This window comes from Tympanuchus pallidicinctus, unplaced genomic scaffold (genome assembly GCF_026119805.1).
Source record: "Tympanuchus pallidicinctus isolate F22 unplaced genomic scaffold, pur_lepc_1.0 scaffold24, whole genome shotgun sequence".
NCBI lineage: Eukaryota > Metazoa > Chordata > Aves > Galliformes > Phasianidae > Tympanuchus > Tympanuchus pallidicinctus.
The window spans coordinates 3,368,836-3,390,940 of NW_026294741.1; the positions used below are offsets into that span (position 1 = coordinate 3,368,836).

General features: G+C 43.4%; 1 protein-coding gene across 4 annotated transcripts; it reads right to left on the bottom strand.

The window, feature by feature from the left end:
- Positions 1-6,503: 6,503 nt before the first annotated feature.
- Positions 6,504-21,474, bottom strand: LOC128083590 (transient receptor potential cation channel subfamily V member 2-like). 4 transcript variants are annotated; one of them, XM_052689029.1, is made up of 17 exons: positions 21,259-21,474; positions 18,247-18,501; positions 16,282-16,578; positions 15,497-15,630; positions 15,106-15,258; positions 14,539-14,679; positions 14,071-14,369; positions 13,652-13,828; positions 13,132-13,290; positions 12,908-13,003; positions 12,310-12,380; positions 11,452-11,617; positions 10,871-10,937; positions 10,476-10,783; positions 9,961-10,079; positions 9,095-9,189; positions 6,504-8,364 (listed from the first exon to the last, which is right to left on the bottom strand). In XM_052689029.1, exons 3-17 carry the CDS (start codon positions 16,521-16,523, stop codon positions 8,234-8,236), a joined length of 2,358 nt encoding a protein of 785 aa, XP_052544989.1. In that variant the 5' UTR covers positions 16,524-16,578; positions 18,247-18,501; positions 21,259-21,474; the 3' UTR covers positions 6,504-8,233. The 4 variants fall into 4 exon arrangements, with proteins under 4 accessions (XP_052544989.1, XP_052544990.1, XP_052544988.1 ...); XM_052689030.1 differs by lacking the exon at positions 21,259-21,474 and adding an exon at positions 17,855-18,013; XM_052689028.1 differs by lacking the exon at positions 21,259-21,474 and having other exon boundaries at positions 18,247-18,609.
- Positions 21,475-22,105: the final 631 nt, after the last annotated feature.

Sequence of the window (22,105 nt, forward strand, 5' to 3'; positions counted from 1 at the left end):
AAGCACGTACATTTGTCTGGAGGAGAAAACGTGGCTGTTATTTGAATGAATTGGGTGTGTGTGGCCACTTGACCTGAATGCCACTGCAGTATATAGTGGATGAGTAAATAGGTTCAAGAGAATGGGTGCTATGGAAGCATTTGTGAGATTTGAAGGCTGTGGGGATCAGATCTTCATCTTAAAACTACAGCTGCAGTTCAATAAACTGCTCAGAGTACACACAGAAATGTAAGTGTCATGGATACACTGAAGAGAGGGAGCAGACACTTCATATATTTCACATAATTAAAAATTTGACAGATTGAAAAGGAGTTTTCTGGAAGTTTGGTAATGCAGCTGGGATCCTTGATTCTACAGAAAACCTTATTTGCAAATAAATGAGCTCAAGTGACAAGATTTGTACAAGCCAGGCATCTTTAGAACTTAATCCTTAACCTCCTCCAAAATAAGTTCTCTGGAATCAATAAGACAGAGGTCTAAATGAATCAAGAGAGCCAGGGCATCTCAGAATGGACATCCTGTTTATCTAATGCAAGACTACTTTTTCTTCCATCCACCACTAAAGCATAAAAGCAGACACAGAGGGGGTGAATGGAAACATCTCTCTTCTGGATGTGAGCTTAGAGACAAAAAACATGGCTTTGATGTTGCTCCCTACTCAGCCCAAGCACGTAGAGTTTGACCTCAGCCATTTCAAGGGTGTTCAGCACATTTCTCAGTCAATGGTTTCCAGAAACACTTGCCCAGATACCATGGCAATGATTATCTTGTCATCAGTCAGTCTGGAGTCATGGCTTTCATTAAGGATTCTATCCCTGTGGAAGAAAAAAAAAATAAAAAGAATTGTTTTATGGGACAACCTACATCTTCAGAGCTAGAAATGTCAGTGCTGCTGAAGGGTGCTTATGTTCTTTGAGCTCTCAGCACACAAGAGACTGCTCAGCACCAACATGCAAGGCAGACGCACACATGCACGTGCACAAGGATTAATGCTTTCTAGGGATGATGGCTGTCCACAGCTGACAGCTCTGTCTTCACAAGCAGCACATAGGGCATTTTTGCAATGAAGTATTTGTTATTGCTAGAGTCAATGCTACTGGAAAGAAAATGGAGTCAAGGAGAAAAGCAAGACTCCCGGGGAGATGCAGCAGATCAGGGAATAAACACGTGCCCTGAGCAAGATTTTCATTCTGAGGCCCCCATCAGATAGACTTTACACTTTGCCTCTTAGCAACTTCTCCTTGTGGAAGCCAGAGTCAGACCTGACAGATCACCATTCACAGCCCTCTATTGGCAGAGCCTGCCACTAAGAAAAGCACTGGAAAACTAAAAGTGAGAGCTTTGAAGGTGTGAGATCAAGAGCAGCGAGGAAGCACAAGAGGCTGTATAATGCACATGAAACATAAGGAATCACTTGAGTGTTCCAGGAGCTTCTTGAGACATGTGAACTTACAGTACTTGCTGCAGTGTTTCCACAGCATCATCCGTGAGCTCTGCTGCTTCATGGTTTGGATCTTGAAGGGAGCAGTTAATCTGCTGCAGCTTTCTTGCAGGCTCAGGTCAGTTTGGGTCTGTGTTCCATACTGCACCACAGCAAACCTCATCTGGAGGAAGGAGATGGTAAAGCCAGAGCTGGTTATACGAGATGTAAGGCTGGATCCTTAAGTCCCTCAGAGTGCTGAGTTTAGTCCCAAACTTCACTGCATGTACACAGAAGGCACGAGCTGCAAACACTGTGCAGATGATCTATCTTTATCCCCGTTTCTATCACACATTTGTATGCTGGTGATGCTGTTTGGACCAACTCCAGGAACTGACTAATTTTTATTTTTTTTTTGGCTCACAACAATTTCTCTGTCTGAACGTTCTGGATTTATCTACCTGGGCAGACCTTTTGTGACCATATGGCTCAGCCTCACTTTGTCCCCACATATCAAGCTTCATTTAAATCATTTAAAGTAATGCCTTGTAAGCCTCACTCATTTTTACGTCTTCTCTCTCAAGGTGCCCTGAGAGATTCACCAGGCAGAACATCTAGGCGAACTTCTGGCATGAAGACCAGCTCCTAGCTGCTCTTCTGCTCCCCTCTTCCTTGTCTTACTAACATTTAACTCTTGCTTTACAATAAGTAGAATTATTACCAGCATCTGTGTGAGTCATTCAAACAGCAGTAATTATGTGAACTGGGGGAACCTTTGCAAAGGCGCTGTGCTGGTGTTGCTCCTAAACCCATCTTGATGAAGCTGAGGAAAGCCATTCCACACAAGCTGGCAGTGAGAAGAGTACAGGCTCTGTTTGTGTCTGCAGTGGTGAGGGCCTGGTGATGCTTCTGGAGGCAAGCGTGTGGGGCTGGGGAAAGGCCAGTGAATGCTGAGCAGAGTCACAGATAGACTGAAGATGCCATCTGGCAAATAAACATTCAGCATCCCCAGCACAGCCCTGCAAGTCTCCTGGTGAAAGTAAGAAAGCAAGCTGTGCTTCCCTTGATGAGGCCCCATGCCATCAGGTCAGTCAGAGCTTCAGCCCTGGGTTGAGGGAAAGAGTGAGGCTGGAGGTATCACCAGGCTGAAGCTGTTGGCCTCCAAGTTGGTAACAGCCTGACGATTCCATACGTTTACAAAAGCTTCCAGCAAAATTCCTTCAAAGCAAAACAAAAACAGAGCTCCAGATATGTTGGACCAAGTTCCCTGGAACATTCAGGTGTCTTTGAAGTAAGTGGCAATTCCCAAACAGCAACAAGGAGAAAAAATGATCACCATGGGGCTAATCTCCCTCATGAATATTCCTGTGCTCATATGGAATTTGGTCTGGGAACAAAAGACTCCTCAACTCTGCACCAAGTTCTGCTGCTGTCATGCTGCAAAGCCAAGGTATTTAAACTTCTGGCTCACAGGGATTTCCAACACAGATGACTCAGTTCTTAGCACTTCAGTTATTCCAATTAAGTGTGCTGTACTTAAACTGAGGGTGAAAAAGAACTGTGTTTCAGATTAACTAACTGTACCAGCAAATTATCTGTGGTGCTCACATGCACACACCCTCAGCACAGATCTGTCAGATCAGTTCCAAGAACTGGAGACCCAGCAGCTCAGGCAGCTGCACTCCTCTGCACTGAAACTCTCAGCAGCAGAACTACCAAATGCTAAAAATGCTGCCATAAGGAAGAGTGATTGAAACGATTACTGAAGCACATGAGGACAGCAGCCTCCACCCATTACTCCATCTTTATTTCTCACAAGCCAAGTTGAGAAAGGTCAAGATCTGAAAAAGCATTACAAATTCTGTGGACATCTCTGTTAAGAATGTGCGTGTTTACAAAGCTGGGACAAGCATGAAAAGAGAGGCATTAGCAGAATAAAACACCATCATCTAACATGTAAAAGTCAAATGCAAATAAGGAAAATAGCAGAGCAAAAACCCTGATATTAAATCTAAAATAATAAAGCAAATTCCAGAGAACTTTGATAGACTTCTCAATGAAATGCTAAGATTGATAACATTTCTTCCCCGGCACATTGGAAGCACAAAGCTTGCCAGAAAGTCTGTGAGGCTGATCAGGGCATGCACTGAATCCTTAACCAGTGTTCCTTTTGGACAGATAGAGTAGATACGTGCAGCACTGAGTCTTTTGAAAAGGAGAGCAGACAAACAAAAGTCCACCTCCCCTCCACTCTCAACTACTACAAACAAATAAAAAGGATAATAAACAAATAAAAGGACAGAAGGACAAACGTGGCTTTGTGTTTGTATTCCAGAGTGGGAATTCACCTAGCAGCTGCTTTTCTCCCTCTCCACCTAAACACGAATTTCTGTGAACTGCAGAAATCCACAATGCAAACGAAGGACTTTCATTCCACTTCAGCCCCAAACACCCTGAATGTCCTACACCATAATCATGTTATTGGCCTACTTTATGGGACTGATCCAAGTCTCCTGAAATTACTCTGCTTCCAGACTACGAACTTTTATTATCTAATAAAGAACTTTAAAGACTTCGGGAAAATAAATACAGAGACAAGACTCACTCACGAGGTAGAGCAGGTGCAAGAGGGACATCGGCGCTCCCAGTTTGGAGATGGAGGGCCAGAGATGCCAGGCAGAAGCAGTTCTCTTCCTGTGCTGACTTTCCAGCTCTGCACATCTCATTGCTCACAGAGATGGTGACTCCTCTGTAGATTTCCTAGCTGAGGTGTTGAGGTGTACACTAGTGGCATTTTAATAAAACTGCAGATGCAAAGAGCTACTGAAAGGCAAACTTATGTTACAAAGAAGTACACTTGGGCTTTTACTGATCCCTCATCTCTGTATCGTTGACCCTCATTTGGTGCAGAGTAGCCCACAGTTACCCCCAGACAGTTCATACTGTGTAACAAGTGCTACTTGTATGCAGGGTGTGTTTCTACCAGTGATAAGTGAGGAAAATGAGCAAATACTGAGCAATCAGAGAAATTAACTGTGTAGAAAATTATTTGGGAATGTGGGGACTGGGGAAGGGAAGAAGAACCGACAGAGATGGAGCTCTTAGCCCAGCGTTCATTTTCTGAGCACCCTCTAGCCAAGAGCACAACAGGTCACACATATACACTGCTAGCTGCCTCCCGCTCCCCTCCTCTAAGGATTCTCTGTGTTTACAACATTTGACAAACATCAGAGCCTGACCGTCCTGAAAGGCTGCAATGCTCTGTATCTCACATATCAGAACTGAAAAAGATCACATCAACACCGGAAATAAAGCACTCTCTGGGCTCAGATTGCAATGACAGCAGCCAGCGGTGAGGCAGCCACAGCCGCACACCCTTCTGATTCACTGCTGCTGGAGCAGCCAGGAAGTGGTGAAGGGGAACAGTTTTCTTTAAAAGGTTGCCTTTCTTTTTAACCCCAGAGGGATAAATTACATATATAGATGTTAAAATACAGTGAAGAAGAACAAACCTAATCACTAATCACAGGAACAGTCCAGCTGACAAATCCGCCAGCCGCCTCGCTTTGGAAATAACTCTTTGCAGCTCACGTAGACGCTATATAAAGCATCTGTTCTTTGTCTGAGCCCTTCTGCTTGTCACATTTCAAAGACTTCTTTAACCAGCTAACGAGGCAATGGAAAATATGCTCAGATGCACATGGGGTCATGAAGAGAGAAGGAATCAGCCGGGACGCAGATATATACACCTCCTTATATTGGCTTCAGCCTGAGAGCATGCTTGAAAAAAATAACAGGGAAAAGAACAGCAATAAAATGTGCTATCTGGGGAGGAAGAGAAACCCGCTTCAACCTCTACACCTTAGGAAGCATACAAACTGGGCATGAAGCTTGTTGGGAGAAAATGACGCTGATAAGCAGTGAGAAGGATTACTGTGCAGTGGGAAACATTTGAAGCCTGGTGTAGATGCCACAGAAAGCAATGACCTGGCAAAGTGTGATGGAGGAGATGCAGTTTGGGAGCTATACAGTCTGCATTTACCTCCTATTCCAGCCAGGGACCAGGCAACCTTGACCAAATACACAGGAGAGGATTTGAGCACCCACAAACCTACATGGAAGATAATGAGAGCTGCTGGTGTCTTCTCTCCATTCATGGATGGGCCTTCAGGGTCTTTTGGCTCATAGAGTGGACACAGGAGAGAAACTGCAGCTGTTCATTCACTGGGGTTGGAGAATCTTTTCTTTTTTTTTCTCAGATGAGAATATTGCCAAGCCTTCCACATAGCACACGGATGGATTTCAGATGCAGGATCAATGCAGGTGGACAAGAAAACACAAGGAGCAGAAGAGAGAGGGTACGTCACCGTTCGATAATTTCTTGTGCAAAGGACTGAAGAGTTCTGTGACAAAACATTATGTTCTCTTAAGAGTGGTTTCCAAAATTTTGTTGGGCCATCAAAGCTGTGAACCACCTTCTAAGTCCTTCCTCTGGAAGGGATAGCAGACATCTCTCAAAGCAAATCCCAGACAGCCTCCCTGTTTGCTACATGACCAAAATGCAAAGTGGCTCAGTTGGTGAAACCAAAGAGGAGCCCTGTGCATAGACTGAGGACACAAAAAGAATGGAAGGTTACTGACATTAACCTCAACAGCACTGACTCACCTCAGCTTTATAGGAGGGACCCCACTGCAGAAAAGTAACTCCACAAAAATCTCCTTTCATCCACGATCAAAAAAACCTGTGCACACCAGTTTGGGAATGGCTAAACCTTCTGACCAACTCGATGTAGTGGTTTGCTGCATCTGTCTGTCTCTGTCTGTTGTCCATCATTCTTCACTTGTGAGCTTTAGAGGGCTGGGGCTGATGTTCTGTGCAGTGACTGTGAAACACAAGGAATACCACAGTCCTGTTTCACAGTGAACACCAAATGTTTTTTTGGAAAAAATTTAATGCAGATCAAAATATTAACACTGCAAACTAAAGAATGTGATTTAAAGATAAACAGGTTCAAGAAGCAGGTTACCTTGAAAGCAAGCTGTCACAGCCCACACCTATCAAAACCACTACCAACAAGCACAATTTTTCTTTCGTTGTTTATTAAGACTCCAGGAACAGACAGCATATCTGATTCTGCCCTTCTTGAGAATCTCAAAGTGTCCCTGTTACAGCAAAGCACCATGCACAGCAATAGATTACCATGTCAGATGATCCCTTTGTGCAATATGAGCACTTTGCCAAATCTTGGGAACACTTAGGACAAAGCCATAGATGGAAAAAGCAGCTGAAGGTTTTACAAAGCAAGAAAACATCAGAAGCTGAAGTGAGAAAAGTTAGTTACAATTCAGAGACCCAAAACAGTGAGGATGCAGAGGGAATCATCCAGCACAGGAGAATAATCTGATTTGAGCAGGTTATAAAAGTAGTACTTCTGCTGCCAGTCACACAGATGTAAATAAGCAACAGGATTAAAATGGTTGTATCCAAAAGACAAGTCTTCTAGATTCACTTGCTCAAAGTAGAAACAAGAGATAGGAGATCTTGAGTTACAGTTTATCTTACTGAAAGAAAGGTATCATTTGTAGACTGCAGGTTTTTCACTAATATTTCCTTCTATGAAAGATGTATCCAAAGCAACAGGTTCAGACGTGGCTAATAAGAGGTCATGAAAAACAAGAGATAACTTGCATGGCAATGAGGTCAGCACAGTACTGGGTGAAATGTAATCAGAAATTTGATTACACCTTGGAGTCCACACTGATCACATCTTCAACTCTTTCTGAGAGAGGTTGATGTTCTGAAAATACATCCAAGAATCAGCACTTTCAATTAAGTAAACTTGCTGTATTTATAGTTTGCAGAATAGTACATTATTATTTTTAAATGTAGGCTAAAAGTGAGATAGCTCATTTTTTCCTCCTCTTCAGAGCTTAAGACATTTCCCACCCTGAGGCAGTGTGCACAATACAAAAAAGCAATGAGGTTCTCGTAGTCAGTTACAGAAAGATAAGGAGCTCACTAAGGCTGACAGGAGACGTTGACCACATGAAGCACTTGGGACCATCTATCTCTCAGAAGCACTGTGTAAAATTCTGCTGCTGCTTTCTACAGAAGCAATGCAATCTCTAAAAGACAGATGCTTCAGAAATTCACCTAGTGAAGTTACAGTTCCAGAAAACTCACATCACTTTTGTGCTCTTAAGCAAATGTGCACATTGTGCAAATGATTTCATTACTATCATATGAAATGGGAATTCTGGTGTGATCCCAGCACTGCAGGTACTGAGACAAAGACTTAGCATGGCTCACGATGACTGAAACCTGAATATTTGTCCACTCACATCTCACAACAGCAGTGTTTTACACATCATTGACAATTTTTTATGCCTCTAAAATACTCTGCATTCCAAAGCTCTTCAGTGCAGGTTGTTGTGTTGTGACAAAAAATAAGTTAACCCATTCTTAGATAGGTGAACTCCATTCTTTGCTTCTCTATGGCAAACAACATTATTTCTATGCAGCTCAGAAAGCACTGCCTTCCAAAGACTACTCCCCACTGCCCCTAAGATCTTGCTCTTGCACCTTTAAACATGGTAATAGGAAAGTGTCAGTCAGAAAAGCTTGAGGAAAAAAACAGTTCCTTCAGAGGAAAATTTATAATTAAAGTGCATGAAAACATTTAATGTCACAGGGTGAACCACAGTCATTGATGAAATGCACTTTAACACTGATAATGCCTTCGATTCTTCCAGCTGCTATAGGAAGAACTACTCCTTTGAAGATGGAAGCAAGGTTGCAAACAAGAGAACCCGCTAAAGATTTCTGGTTTGTCCCTTTAGAGGCATCATCTCAGTTGCTGATAGCTGGGGCTGCAGCAGTGACTGCTCCTCTGAAACAGCTGATCTCAGTTGTTTCTGTGGCACCTGTTTCCGTGACCTCGTCTCTATAGCAGGAGACACAAAAACAGCGGCCCTTTGTCAGCAGGAAGCTAACAAAGGGATCCAGTTTTTAGAAGATGCAGGTTTAGGGAAACCCAACATACAGCCAATTCAGTATTTCAAGTGCTGAAACCTCCCCATTCCTGCAGTTCTGGCATCTAGAAAGAGACTATGCTGAAAGAGCAGGAAGCTGTGTAATTCTGATGGAGATTCTGCCCAAGCTGAGCAAAACGTTTCTAGAGAAATTCACAGCTCTCCATACAGAGCTGCCTCCCAGGTACAATGAGGGGATCAAACAATTAGATCTAAGGCAGAATTTGGCGAAGTTATGAGTGTTAGTGCCCTGACTTATGCTTTAAAAGCTTTAATTTTAACACCTGCAGAATGAGTGGGTTTACATTTTAGCTTTTTTTATACAAAAATCAACATGCATTTGGGGTACTGATCTAAGCCAAAGGCAAGAACAGCCCTTGCTTCACTCAGCAGTGCTTCCTGCCTATTTCCAATAGAGATAAATAGGAATGGCCTCTCCTTTGTTCTCGTTATTTATTCCTGAACTCCAGTTCTTTATGTGCTCAGCTCACAAGTGATGCTGCTACTATTTAGTACTCTGAAACAATTTCTTGAGCAAACTGGCCTAAAATTTCTGTTACCAAAAGACATAACATGCAAACAGGGTGGCTGAGCAGGAAGCCAAAAGGACACAGAAGACATTTCCTCATTATTTGACTTTACCTTCCGGATTTATTTCCAAATCATTGGTGTTTCCAGGCTCTTGCTTGAGAACTCCCACTTCCTTTGCCCAACTTGTCCATTTTATTTCCTCTACTCTGGAGAAACAAAATGCAAAAGACACAGATGCATGAAGCACAGCATTTCATCCAGGTCTCACTGCCCTGTGGCCAACCCCATCCTGCTAACACAGACTTAATACTTCGATTGTAGCAACAGCACCCTACAGAGCTTTTTCTTGAGCAAAGACCTTCTGTAGTCTAAGCTCTCTGAGGTAAATTCCTATCCCTCTGCACGTGGCACGCTGGCCTATGCCACTTGTTTGTTTTAAAATACTCCAGTTCCTCCAAGGGAACATTCTTAATACAAAGGAACCTCTTAGATTCCCCTTTCTATGCACGCTTCATTGCACGTAAAACCCTGGAGCTACAGAAGTGCTGCTGGCACTTTGTTTCTCTGAGTAGAGAAAAGTTTACCTGCGCTTTGAGCCCCTCGGTGGGTGAAGAAGTACTGCCTTTTCATGTTGCACTCATACTGCATGCTCCTGAGGGAAGGGGACACCAGCCTACACCCCTACCACCACAGGCAACTCCAAGCACAGCTACTTGCAGCAGTGAAGAAAGCATTGCTGCAGACAGCCTGCCACCATCACCACATCCACAGATGTGGGATAAACAGCACACGTCTTGGTGCTCTCAAACTTTCAGCAGTGAAATCACCAGCCAGCGTGCATGTACCAGGAACATGTGGTTGAGACGCTCAGCCAAGTCAGTGTTGAAACTCCTGTGGTGGAGCAGGGTTAGCAGCTTATCATTCACAGGAATCCATCACTATGCTGGAGTTTAAGGGTAACAGCACATCTGTCTTACCTGAAGCACCACCTCTCATCTTTTTTATTGAGGCCCACTGACATCAAGCAGCCAGATCTCCTCTTTCCTCCTTGGCGCCACAGCCAGGCCTTCTCTATTTCTAGGATAGCAATAGCCCTCTGAAAGAAGAAGTTCATGTCAGGGAAAAACAGGCCATGCAGAGCCCAGTCCCTCATTTTCATTAAATCTTCCCCCCAGTCAGCAAGTACTTTGACTTGGAAAATCACTTCAGAGATCAGCCTCAAAGTGTTCCTTAGCTTAACTGTATCAGGCCAAAATTGTAATTCATTCAAGTTACTTGTGCACATGGATCTGAATAGGCTAGTAGTCAGGCAAACAGCATGAGCTTTAAATACACCTAAAAATGATGTTAGAGTTTATCCCCAGAGTGGTAAATTTATATAAATGAAAACTTTACAGTTGAGGTTCAGGACAAAGACAGCGTCATGCCTGATGTTATGAAATTCAAATAGGAATTTGGACCATGATAACTCTTGAGCAGCACTGTGTCTCACCTGCAGCTTCCAAACACTTTTGCTGTAACCAGAAATATCAGTGACAGTCTCACTCATGAGTGCAATCAGCATGTTGAGCAATAGGATGTAAGTGAGGATCACAAAAAGCAGCAGCAGAAGCATGACAAAGTATCTGAATCTGGCATGTTCGTGAAAATCCAGGTCACCCATCCCAATGGTGATCTTGAAGAGCTCCAGGGAGACACTGAGCAGCCCACCATACATAGCATGGCTCCCAGCACTCTCCATCTGAGCAACAGACTTGTTCTGAGAGAGTGAAGGAGCGTCCCCCATCAGCGTAACCAGAGCTACAAGAGAAACAGAATTTGAATCCTCCTCAGAAAGACATTACTTCTGCAGCCCAGCCTATAACACGATGCTGATTAAGTCCTTACCTGCAGCAAAGCCAAAGAGGAAGATAATATAAACCAAGAGGAAACGCAACAGATCTCTCAGGATAGTCTGAAATAAACAAGGAGGAAGTGTCATTCCTTCTCAAGCAGCTGTTCCCAGATTATTTCAATGCACATAGCTCTTTCTCTTCTATCCTCACTGGGTTTCATACAATTGGTGGTCAGACTCCTTCCCTTCTCACCTCTGCTTTGCCTTGCCTTTCTAGTCCCAATCTCTCACATGGATCTGGAAACACTCCTCAAGTGTCCAAGCACAGCTTTTCCAGGGAACTTAACACTAGCTTTGACTGCTGGTTTTGTCACTGTCTGACCAACAAGTAAATGTCAGCTGCTCTAACTTGCCAGATTCAAAGATGGCAAAGCAGTGGTTTGCCACAACTGTACAACTGCACACAACTGTACTTGAAGGAGAAATCTAATCTCCTTCTGCAATTTATTTCAAGTCCATATATCAATTCATTTTACAGTTTTCATGGTCTTGAGGGAATAAAAGTAACTGCAGGAATTCTATTAGCTTGTGACACATCAAAGTTTTTCACATAAAATGTCTCCCAAGCACTGACCTTCTGTATCATGACACTGTAAATGCCGATGCGCTGAAAGCCCCGAGTGTAATACAGCATGTTCACCCATCCCAGAAGCAGGGAGAACACCATCACTGCCACATAGTTTTCTGAACTTGCGCCATACAGGACTGCTGACAACAGCAATGAGAAAGCCTGGATGAAGCTGGAGAGAAGTAGAATGAGTGACACAGTAGTTTGCTTCAGCAAAAAGGCCCATCTGCAGTTCTGTTTTGCAGGGAAAAGTGAACATGTTTTACCAGGCTACAGAGAGCACAAAGTGACAGCTATTCAGGCACATAGTTTATATAAGCAAATCTTGTTACAACCAAATGTGCATATTGTTGCAGTTTTGTTATGAACTGGTTAATCTCACAGTATGGAAGCTCTCAACTGCTCAGTGCAACTCATGTAACCGATAGAAAACAGAAAAAGAACTGTAACTCACAATTACATGCACACATACATGCAAACACATGCATCTACACATTTGTCCTCAAAAAATATGAAGTCTCTTTCTTTTTGATCAAATTTATGACATGGTGATGATTCAAAACTTGAGCTCTTTTCCTAACATGCTCTAAACTGTGGAATAACCGAAGATCTGCCCTTTGCTGTATTCCACCACAAATCCAAAGACAGGCTTTACCCCACTAAGTCTGTTACAACAAAGGGTTATGACAAGATGCAGCAGGTAGGAGAAACAAGCAGGGAAAGGGTGGAAAGAAGAGACAGCGGCAGAGAATCAATCTTTCCTGCTCACCATCTCTCTAGTAATGTTAGGGCAACTTAGCAGCACACAGCAGAGAACCAATTTCACCCGTGCTTTCATTGCGCAAAAAACCTCAAGAGACATACATCAAGATCTCAACACAGCTGTCAGAACACATAGTCTTCAGGGACTGGCGTCTCCTCCGCAGATACAGACTCTAATTGAGAAAAATCAAGGGTAGCCATTCATCAGAGCAACAGAACATCCTACAGATCGATTCCTGCTGGCACAGCCTATCGCACGGGAGAGAGGTTCACTCCACAAACTCCTCCTTGTGCTTTCATTGTCAAGATCCAAATTTTCAGTCACTCTTCCACAGCCTTACTTGTAAAAGGAGAAGTACAAACAAAGGCTAGATAACGGCTCAGCCTTATGTCCTTCTTAATAGTATTAATAGCATTAAATGCTAGAGATGCATTTTAGTACCATAAATCACAAGTCACTCCTAATCAATTACTGTTGTGAGCCTATTCCTCCTCTTGCCCTGGAGCCTGGTCTATACCACTCCCGTCATTACAGGATCACTCTGATACTGTGTTTCACAGCAGGGTTCTCTCCTGCCATCCACTCATGCACATTCTGACCTCAGAATCAAACAGAACCAAATCTGTTGCCTCTTGTCAGCGATGGTTCTGTTTGCTTGTTTTCATTCTTACAATGAGACTAGACCAGAGAGCCACATACCTGAGCAAAAATTAGGTATACACCTCCAAGCAAAATAATGATCAGGCCAGAGACCCACAGGAAGCCTCCAGCTGTGAACTCCACTGGAAATGAAGGCTGCAAGATAAAGACAAAGAAGCAAAATACCAAATAGTGACATTGGCACTTGTGATAAACACCCCAAGGTTTTTAAAACTCAACTCCATTCATTCAGGTCTTTTTAGATAAAAGAATATTAGGCTTACCTTTACCCTTAAGGGCTGATAGTAGGCAATGGCTGTAAAGATGATCATGAATGACAAGTATGAGATAAAACTGAAGTAGAATCTCTTGGAAGCAAATGTTTCCCACTTCTGCTGAAGCAATTTGTTCAGTGGCTCCAAAACCACCATTTTGTACCGATTCTAAGAAGGAAGAAAACCACCATCAGCAACAAACATATCAAAGTATCAACAGAAACACGAATTCACCAGAGGATTATCTTTTTCAGGGTTGGAATTCAGTGGCTGCAATTAGGCTATCCCTAAGGGTTTACTCAGTTAAGACTGTCAGTATGAAAAACATTACACATCCCATGGGAAGTTAATTCTGTTTGGCTTCATGAGAAAAGCCAAGCAGCTTAGGACAACCTCAGCTTAGGACAACCTCAGCTTAGGACAACCTCAGCTTAGGACAACCTCAGCTTAGGACAACCAAAGGATCAAAACCATCTCAAGGTGGTGCAAAAACTGTTGCTGTCTTTAACTTTTAGTAAAAAGCACTCACTGGTGTGTCACTGCTGTATGCCAGAATCTCCAGCACAGAGTTTTCCTCAAAGCTGTCTAGAGAAGACAAGTCATAGAGGGAGACGTGGATAGGTCCATAGGTCCATTCGGTGAACTTGCGGGACAGGTGCCTGTACACTGGGTCTTTGATCTCTCTTTGGATGATGTGTTTGAAGATCTGAAGAGAAAAATATCAGAAAAACATGTATGCAATTAAGATACAAAGTGACCCAAGCGACCCAAATCACCTTCAAATAAACACCTTGCCTTCTGCATTACACACTGTTGTATCTGAACACCAGACTATTTGGTTCATATCAGGCAAGATACTACATCAGCCCCTGCTGTTATGCTGAGGATGTATGCTGCAGTTGTCATTGTTTCCCAGCAACCCCAGGAATTCCCTCTATTTGGCTTTACCTCCACTTTGCCTGTCTTGGCAGCAAGTTGCAAGGGATTTAATCCGTCATAATTCACAATCTCCTCCAGTTTCACTGTTGGGTCAGTCTTCACACCTGCCTTCAGGATTTCAACATATACTGTGCTCACAAACTTGGTGTTCTCCTCAGTGTCATCTGCAATCATCACCAGGGCATGGAGGACTGTGTTTCCCTGTGTATCTTGCTCCTGGAGTCTGGCTTTTTGGTGGGGGTTGTTTAGAAGATATTCTACAACCTCAAACTGGTTGGTACAGGCAGCCAAAGAGAGGGGAAGTTCACCTGAAGAGATTAAAACAGCAGTTGGGAGGGGCAGCAGGAAGTGTGAAAAGAAATCGAAAGAATTGAAAGTGAAGTCGTGAACAGAGGGACAAACCCAGCTAAGACTAGTGGCATCGAACACAGTAAGGCATTAAAACAACCCAAAGAAATGTGCTCCACACAGGCTCACCAAAATAAAAGCAAACTCCCTCGTTCTTCTTCCTGAAGAATTCACCATGAGCTCTGGCATGGACGTCAGCTCCATTCTCCACTAGAACTTTCACTATGTCCAGGCTCCTTCTCTCTATGGCAATATGGAGTGCAGTCTGGCCTAAGGAAACAGGCAAAAACCCAGAAATCAGTACCAATTTCAGAGAGAACAAGCAGAGGACTCTTTGGCAAAGCACTGTTGAAACAGTAAAGGATAACTCAGCTAGCAGAACTTATTCTTTAACAGCTAGGTAGTACTAATTTTTCACTTTCAGAAATGCTGTATAAACTTTGCTACACAGATTCTTTCATATTTGTGGATTTATTAAACACGTATTATTTCTGTTTTATAGACTAAGGACAAAGTTGCAAAAGGCTGAGGAGGAAATCAGAAATGGAAAGATGAGCAGGCTGTGACCGTAATTACACCAGAACTCTGGAAAGGCAGTGCCACATAAACACCAAATCCCCTTCTTTCTGCTGTACCTCTGTGTCTCACCTGTCTGATGGGGAGGTGCATCTGACACAACACCAGCAGAAACCTTACCTCTGTAGTAACAGTCAGAGCATGCCACGTTGACAAGCGGCCTGGGATTCTGTGTCTTCTGATCTATTTCCAGCAAAAGAGGGATTGTGTCATTCCTTCCATTTTTCAAATTCATCAGGGCTTTCATTAAGCAAGTCTTCCCAGTCTTTGCATCTAGTAGAAGAAAAAAGTATCAAGTAGGTTGTGGATATGTGCACATATCTGTATTACCTGATTCAGCACACCTAGAAATTAACTCAGTGTAGGACCAAACCCAATATTTTTAATGGCTTTTGTATTCTAAGTCTGCAGCAGAGGCAAAAGCCTTAGGAAATATGCAACTAATGGCACTTCCCTGTGCTACATTAACAAGCATTGCCTCTGCTACCCCAGTTTCTGAGCAGGAGCCCACCTGTGTATTCAGAATTGGTGAGAAATTTTGAGGTCCTCCTTAAGTACTCAAGTAAGCCATCCAGTGCCTCGGGGCTGCCCCTGGAGACTGCACTGAAGAGCCTGTCTCTGTCAAAGCGATTGGGGTCCTTTTGGCTGCAGAAGAAACGCACAGTGTTAAGAAGTCCTGGAGACTGCAAGACAAGAGCATGCAACAAGTTCTAGTCTTTGCATAAGAAAAGAGGAGAGAGGTAAAAAAAAAAAGTTTCTCAGAAAAAAAAAAAACACCAAACACTGTATTTTTGAGTCAAAGGAAAAATACAGACAGCTATTTCCCATAATGCTCTTAAGTGATTGCTGTTTCCATCAGCTGGAGATCTTCCCAGATGCAGCCTGATGTGCAGTCCTGGAACGTATCCAGAGCACAGACAAGCCCAAGAGAGCTGCAGGATCAGAATAGGTCCCACCACGTGGTATAAAGCACTACATGAGCTCATTTACATCCCTTTCTGGCAAGAACAGTTCAGATGTATAGAGCTCCATGCTAAGTTGCTCTTACACTCAACTTGGCTTATTTGGTGCTATTTGGTTCAAATATACCCCAAATAAACAGCACACACCGTACCTTCCAAGTATGGAGAGGAAGAGCTAACATGTCCCCTTCCTACCTTTATTTATACCTCTACCAGACAGCTGTAATATTTCTGCATTGCCACTTTTAGTTTCAACTTCTGTAAAGTCTGTAGGCAGGAGTCAGCACAGATCAACAATGATCCTATCCTTGTCAAATAACCAACAGTTACTCACTTGCTCACAAGTCCTGGCCGATAGTTCAGATTAATCATGACTTTAGGAGAGTAGTCACTGCTTTCCTTCTGGTAAGGTGACTCCAAGGGCCGGGGCTCTCCCTTCTTTCCATATTGTCCTGATCTTTCTTCCTTTGTACTAGATGCAGGCTTATCCTCCTGGATAGTGTCATCTGTTTCTAGCAGTCCTACCAACCTGTTCCTCTGACATGGGCCTGACTGATCATTTGTGAAGTTATCCATTTCTAGCAGAGATGGCCTTGCAGATCACCAGATGTTGCCCACTGGGAGAATAAACCTGCAATAGCATGGGAGAATTAATACAATTTGTTCGCAAACCTAGAATGTGAGCCATGTGGCACAGACATAGAGGAAACGTTTCCAGGTCCAATGCTCCTACAGTTGACTATAGGTGTCTTGAGAGAAAAGATTCAACAAAGTTCTGCACAGTCGGCCGTATTTGAATAAAGGATCAATGTCTTAAACATGGCAAACCTAGAAAAGCAGCACAAGAAGTAGAGACTGCCAGAAGTAGTACAAGAAATACAGACAACTCTTCGACAGAACATCTGAACCCCTTTTGTGAGATGATCTCACCTGTTGGCAGCAGCATGGGTTCCTTACATAAAAGGCAAAGAGAGTGGATCTTTAGGAGACTACGATCACTGTTCTTGTCTCAGTGCAGCCAATACCAGCCAGTCACTGAGTGGCCAAAAGATAAGATTAACTATAGATTAACTTTTCTGAAACAGAGCAATAAGCTGTTTCGTGTTCTCTCATGTTAAGAAAGGCACTGTTTCCATGGGGAAAACATTTGCAAAAGTTATGTTCCTCTCATGTATTGTTGCACTGCACTGGGGCAAAATACAAGAGAACTCCCTAGCCATGTGAATACAGGCTTCCAACTTCCAGCTCCATAGCACAGGCACACAAATGCTGGCTGCCACACGGACACTCATAGTCCTCAGAACCTGAACACAGCTCAGCTCTCCCAAAAGCCATGCTGGACCCAGATGTGCCGTGCACTTAACCTAAGTATTCATCACAGCACCCAGTTAGCCCACTTTAGTATTTTTTACCCTTCTGAGACATCTCTTCTTGTTTATCTGGATACATCCCAGATCCACACCCAGTGCAAGCTGCCTGCAGCCAGCACATTATGAAGAGTCGCAGTTTGTGAAGCAGCAAGGAAACATCCACAATTACCAGCCTGAACCAGAGCTTAATAACTCTGCCCTATTCACATGTACTCCCTCCAAATGGGGATTTTCTCTCCCTTGCTGGGACTAAGCCAGACTCCATAGCCTATACCAGCAAGGAGGTACATGGACACACCATAAAGATTCCGGCTTAGATTAGGATGCAAGGCAGCACAGTTAGCTCTAAGCAGAAAGCAGCCACAGAATATCTTTATGCAGCTCACAGCAAGAAGTCCAAAGGCTGGTTTCATGACAAACCATTACAATTCAGCCATTCTGTTTAGTCTGCATTTTACTGACAAACATTCCTCTGCACGCATGAGATTACACCCTACAATCCCATTTCAGCCTCGTTTTCTCCCCCAGAACACTCACTGGTACATTTGCCAATCCTTCAGAGTGCTATTTGTACATCCATAATAGTTTGCTTCTTGTTCTGTCTTCCTTTCCCCCCAGTCATTACTCAGTTGCAGTTTCCTTCTCTCCACAGCTTCAAGAAAGTTATTTAGTGACAGCTGTTTACAGACAGAATGTCTTGTTTAAAAGCAAAAGCAAAATGGTCCTTAAAAAATGCAACAAAGACGCTAAAATAAATACATCCAAGTCATGTTTTCCTAGGAAACAGGCAGCAGCCTCTGTTTGTCAGCTCAGTTTTAACTTCTCATGAACTGAGTTGTCCCTTTCTGCAACTTTACCGAGCCTTTTTGAGTAGTACAGCATAAAAAAAAAAAGCCCTGTTGTCAAAAGAGGAAGAGTACAGCACTTACCCCAAGCTGCTGCCAGCTCCAGCCAAGAACTGATCTCACAGGGAGTCCCAACTGAGCCTTCAGAAGCCAAATAGCTTCCCCGTTGAAATGATGTCAAATAACATGTGTTAATAAGCATGAAAGCAGCCCACAAATTATTTACATCCATGCATGAGAACTCTTTTCTTCCGCAGAGACCACCACACTCATCTCAGCACTCCGGTGATGGCACGACACTGGACTCCTAGTTGGTGGTGGTCCATGGAAGAATCCAACCTGTGAGAAGAAATAACTGCCTGATTATTTACTCAACTGTATAGCTTTTTGCAAAGTGAAGAAGGGCTTGCACAGGAAATGACTAGATAGATTTCTCAGTAAAAGAGAGAGCCAATGAGTGCACTGCTCTTATATGGGAAAGCTGGCTGGCTATTGCAAATTCATCATGCTTAACTCCTTCCTGCACGGGAGACATCTTGTGGCTTCCAACAGCCCATTTAGACCGCAGGGGATGATCAAACCCTGGCAATGCCAGAGCCTGTGGTTCAGCTGTGAGGTTTGTCACAAGACACTCTGCCCAAGAAAAGCATGAAATCAAGAATGCATGAAAACATCTGAAGTCGACCGTTCCTGTGGGAAGCCAGTTCTCACACAATTTCACGCACCACCATTGCGAGGCAAAGCAAACCCCAGCAGACAAACCAGCCAGAATGTTATAACAAGCAGCAGCTGCTCATCACATGGACAAGAGCCTTCACAAAGCAGCCCCGTTCCTAACTACTTATGCCACTGATTACTTAATTTACCACTGGTGCTCAGCTCTTGATGGGCTCTCCAGAAGAACCACCAAGTCTTGGAAAGGTTATTTCTGGGAGCACAGGTGGCATCCACACAACAGACTGCAGCTGACACCGTGCACATGCACTAGCACTGTTCACTTATCACTCTGAAAACAGGACCCCTGGGACACAGAAGATATCAGACTGCATGAAGTGTCTCAGTTTTTTCTCTTCTAACAAAACTGTGGGCAGAGGACACAGCACGATCATTATTCCCAGTAGCAACAGTGCAGGATGACATTCAGCACCTTCAATGGCTTTCCAAAGCACAAAGCCGCTCAAGAGTATCGTCATCCACGCTGTGAAGAGTACTGATGGTTTACAAAGCCATATATGTGATCTAGAGATCATCTAGCAAATCTCGTTAATTAACAAAATGATATATAACTCTTTTAACCAACAGCTTGACAGCTATGAATTAGTTAACAAGCGCTCCAAAAAAGTTGAGAAGGGATGCGTCACATCCTGACATATTGAACTCTGGCTATGGATTTTTTCCAAAGCTACCACAAGCTTACAGAGAACCCAAAGCAATATTCAAGTGATAGGACAGCAGGACAATGTGGGGCTCCCAAGAACATTAATTTCCTTGGGTAACAACAGGTGTAGAATCAAGCAGGATAGTTTAGCATAAACTTCCCTCCCTCAGCTTTCATGAGTCAGCCCACCATTCTAACCAGGGAATGAAATCAGCCTACAAAAGTGCATCATAACAGATTTGGTTCTGCTCATCTGGTTTTAATAGTTTACACAGAGGAAGGCAAATGTGCAGTTTGCTGGGAAAGGAATCACTGCCAGCTGGGAGGTCAATGCAGCAAAACAGAAACATGGAGCTGCTGGGAGAACACAGAAACATTGGTATGCGTGCACACATGCGCACACACTTTCATAGGGAGGATGCTATGACAAACATTTGCATTTCCATTTTGGAGAAGGGAGAAGCAAGGCAGAAGAAAATTTCAAACCGCAAAGAGAGAAATTAAACGCTAAGTGAAATTTTAAGTTCAGTCAAAGAAAGTATTTCAAAATGAGCACTGCAGCACAAGTATTGATGTACGCTGTATGAAGAAGCACAGTAATTCATGGCAGAAAAAACAGTGACTCAAACCTGATTAAAGAGAATGCAACAGGAAGCAGAAGGGGGAACAGCTTTCTGAGAAGACGTGAACGAGCGTCTCCTAAAGTATGTGTTCTCTGATCATACACAGAGTATAGATGAGCACACCAATTTTTACCAAACACTGAAAAATACTTTTATAATTAATATCATATTTTCTGTATGCTGTAAACAGAAAAACAAAGTCATTTACTTTTGTCTGTTGTTTAATTACAGCTTTGATCTGTAGCCACTGCAAGGGGCAGCAACTCAAAATTACCCTCACAAAAGAAAGAAGACTGCAAGAGTTGCATGTAGAGAGGAGCATTAAAAGATTTCCTGGAACAACGGGTGGGTGAGCATTTCATTCAGACCTCATGAAGGTCACAAGGCTAGAAGAGCAGACTGTTACTTTTAAAAGTGCTCTTTCATACTTGGGGAAATATCAAGTCTCTTTGCAACGCCAAATTTTCGTATGACTGTTACACCAAACTCAAACTGGAGGGATGAATTTCAATTTATTTTAATTACGCAGATGGAAGCCTACAGTGTTAGAGGGACCAGACGGTGCCCAATTTAAAATCCAAATATTCTTAAACATAACTACTTTTCAAAACTTGCTACTGCCCCAATAACTCAATTATTTACACGACAGTGTTTTGCTAACTACTGGTCTTGCATCGCTGCATTTAAATGCTCCCATCTATATTACTTTTCAGGCCTTTGAAGGAAGTATGCACCTCTCCTATACCTTCAGTGGAAGAATCTTTGTACTCAATGTATCCTTTTCTACAGGATTACAGCCTGAAGAAACGCTCCACTGACAATTATGCAATCGACACAACACAAAATCCGCTTCAAAGTAGCATTTCTGTGCAGCAACAGTGACACCGGGTGGTCACTCCGTGATCCTGAATTGCTGCTGCTTAACACTGAAAAACAGCACAAGCAGCTGCAAGCACACCCTTGTGAGAAACATTGCCCTCCAACCAGGGTAGCACTGCAACGCTACAGCACCCCTCCATTTCACTTCTTGTACTTCTGCTGTTCTGTGCAGTTTCTAATAAGTCAAATATAATTAACTTTCAGCATGAGCCTTACCTGGTGGGCTGGGAAAACAGCGTGTGGACACATAGGTAGTTTTGCACAATCAGCCCAGGCTGCACAGACCAGGCCTGAGCTGCTCCCCGGCCACCACTCCAGCTCGGTTTGGGCTGAATGCATTGTGGTCACTGAGTGCACACTGGTGCTGGTGCACCCATGCCTACACATCATGTTCCCAGGGTCTCTGCTCTTGCAGAGCAGGCCAGGCCCCAAACTTAGCTCTGCACCAGCTTACCAGCTGCACCTAATGGCACTTTGGAAGTCCGGGTTCTGCACTGCATTTGAACAGCACTTCAGCAACAGTTCCCATTCAGTAATTGGCTCTGGAAAAACCTACCTGCCCCTTACAGACTCATTCCTAACCCAAAGCAAACAAAAACCCCCTTGAACCCACAGCCTGCCTAATCTGATCAGTTAGCTACTGTGACTGTTACCATGCAGCACTGTTTAATTATTAAAAGAACCTGAGAAAGGACATCTCTTAATTATAATCCAGGGAAGATAAAGCAGCTGATTTCACTGTGAGCAAATAATCAGCAGAGAAAGTAAATTTATTCACTGCCATATCTCCTCTGGACTGTGAGTTACTCAGGGAATTTATACACTAAGGAAAGCAGGGAATCAAAACCTGCTGCAAATAATTCCAGTCACAGCTGTGACTAGCAGAAGTGTGTTTAAATTGCCTACAATCAGCAGGTTAAATCTTCCCCCATTTTCACACCCATATTAAGAACACACTGCCAGTGTCAGCACTGCTGTTCCAGTCATATCCAGGACATGCTCAGTAATGTAAGATGTGAATGTGGTATTTGAGCGACGCTGCACCATGCGCCACCACTAATGA

Coding starts and splice junctions, on each gene's coding strand:
- LOC128083590 (XM_052689029.1), bottom strand. CDS start 16,523: ATGGATAACTTCACAAATGATCAGTCAGGCCCATGTCAGAGGAACAGG. Junction 13,291..13,651: donor CATACAGCAGTGACACACCA/GTGAGTGCTTTT, acceptor CTTCCTTCTTAG/AATCGGTACAAAATGGTGGT. Junction 13,004..13,131: donor ATCAGCCCTTAAGGGTAAAG/GTAAGCCTAATA, acceptor TTTATCTTGCAG/CCTTCATTTCCAGTGGAGTT.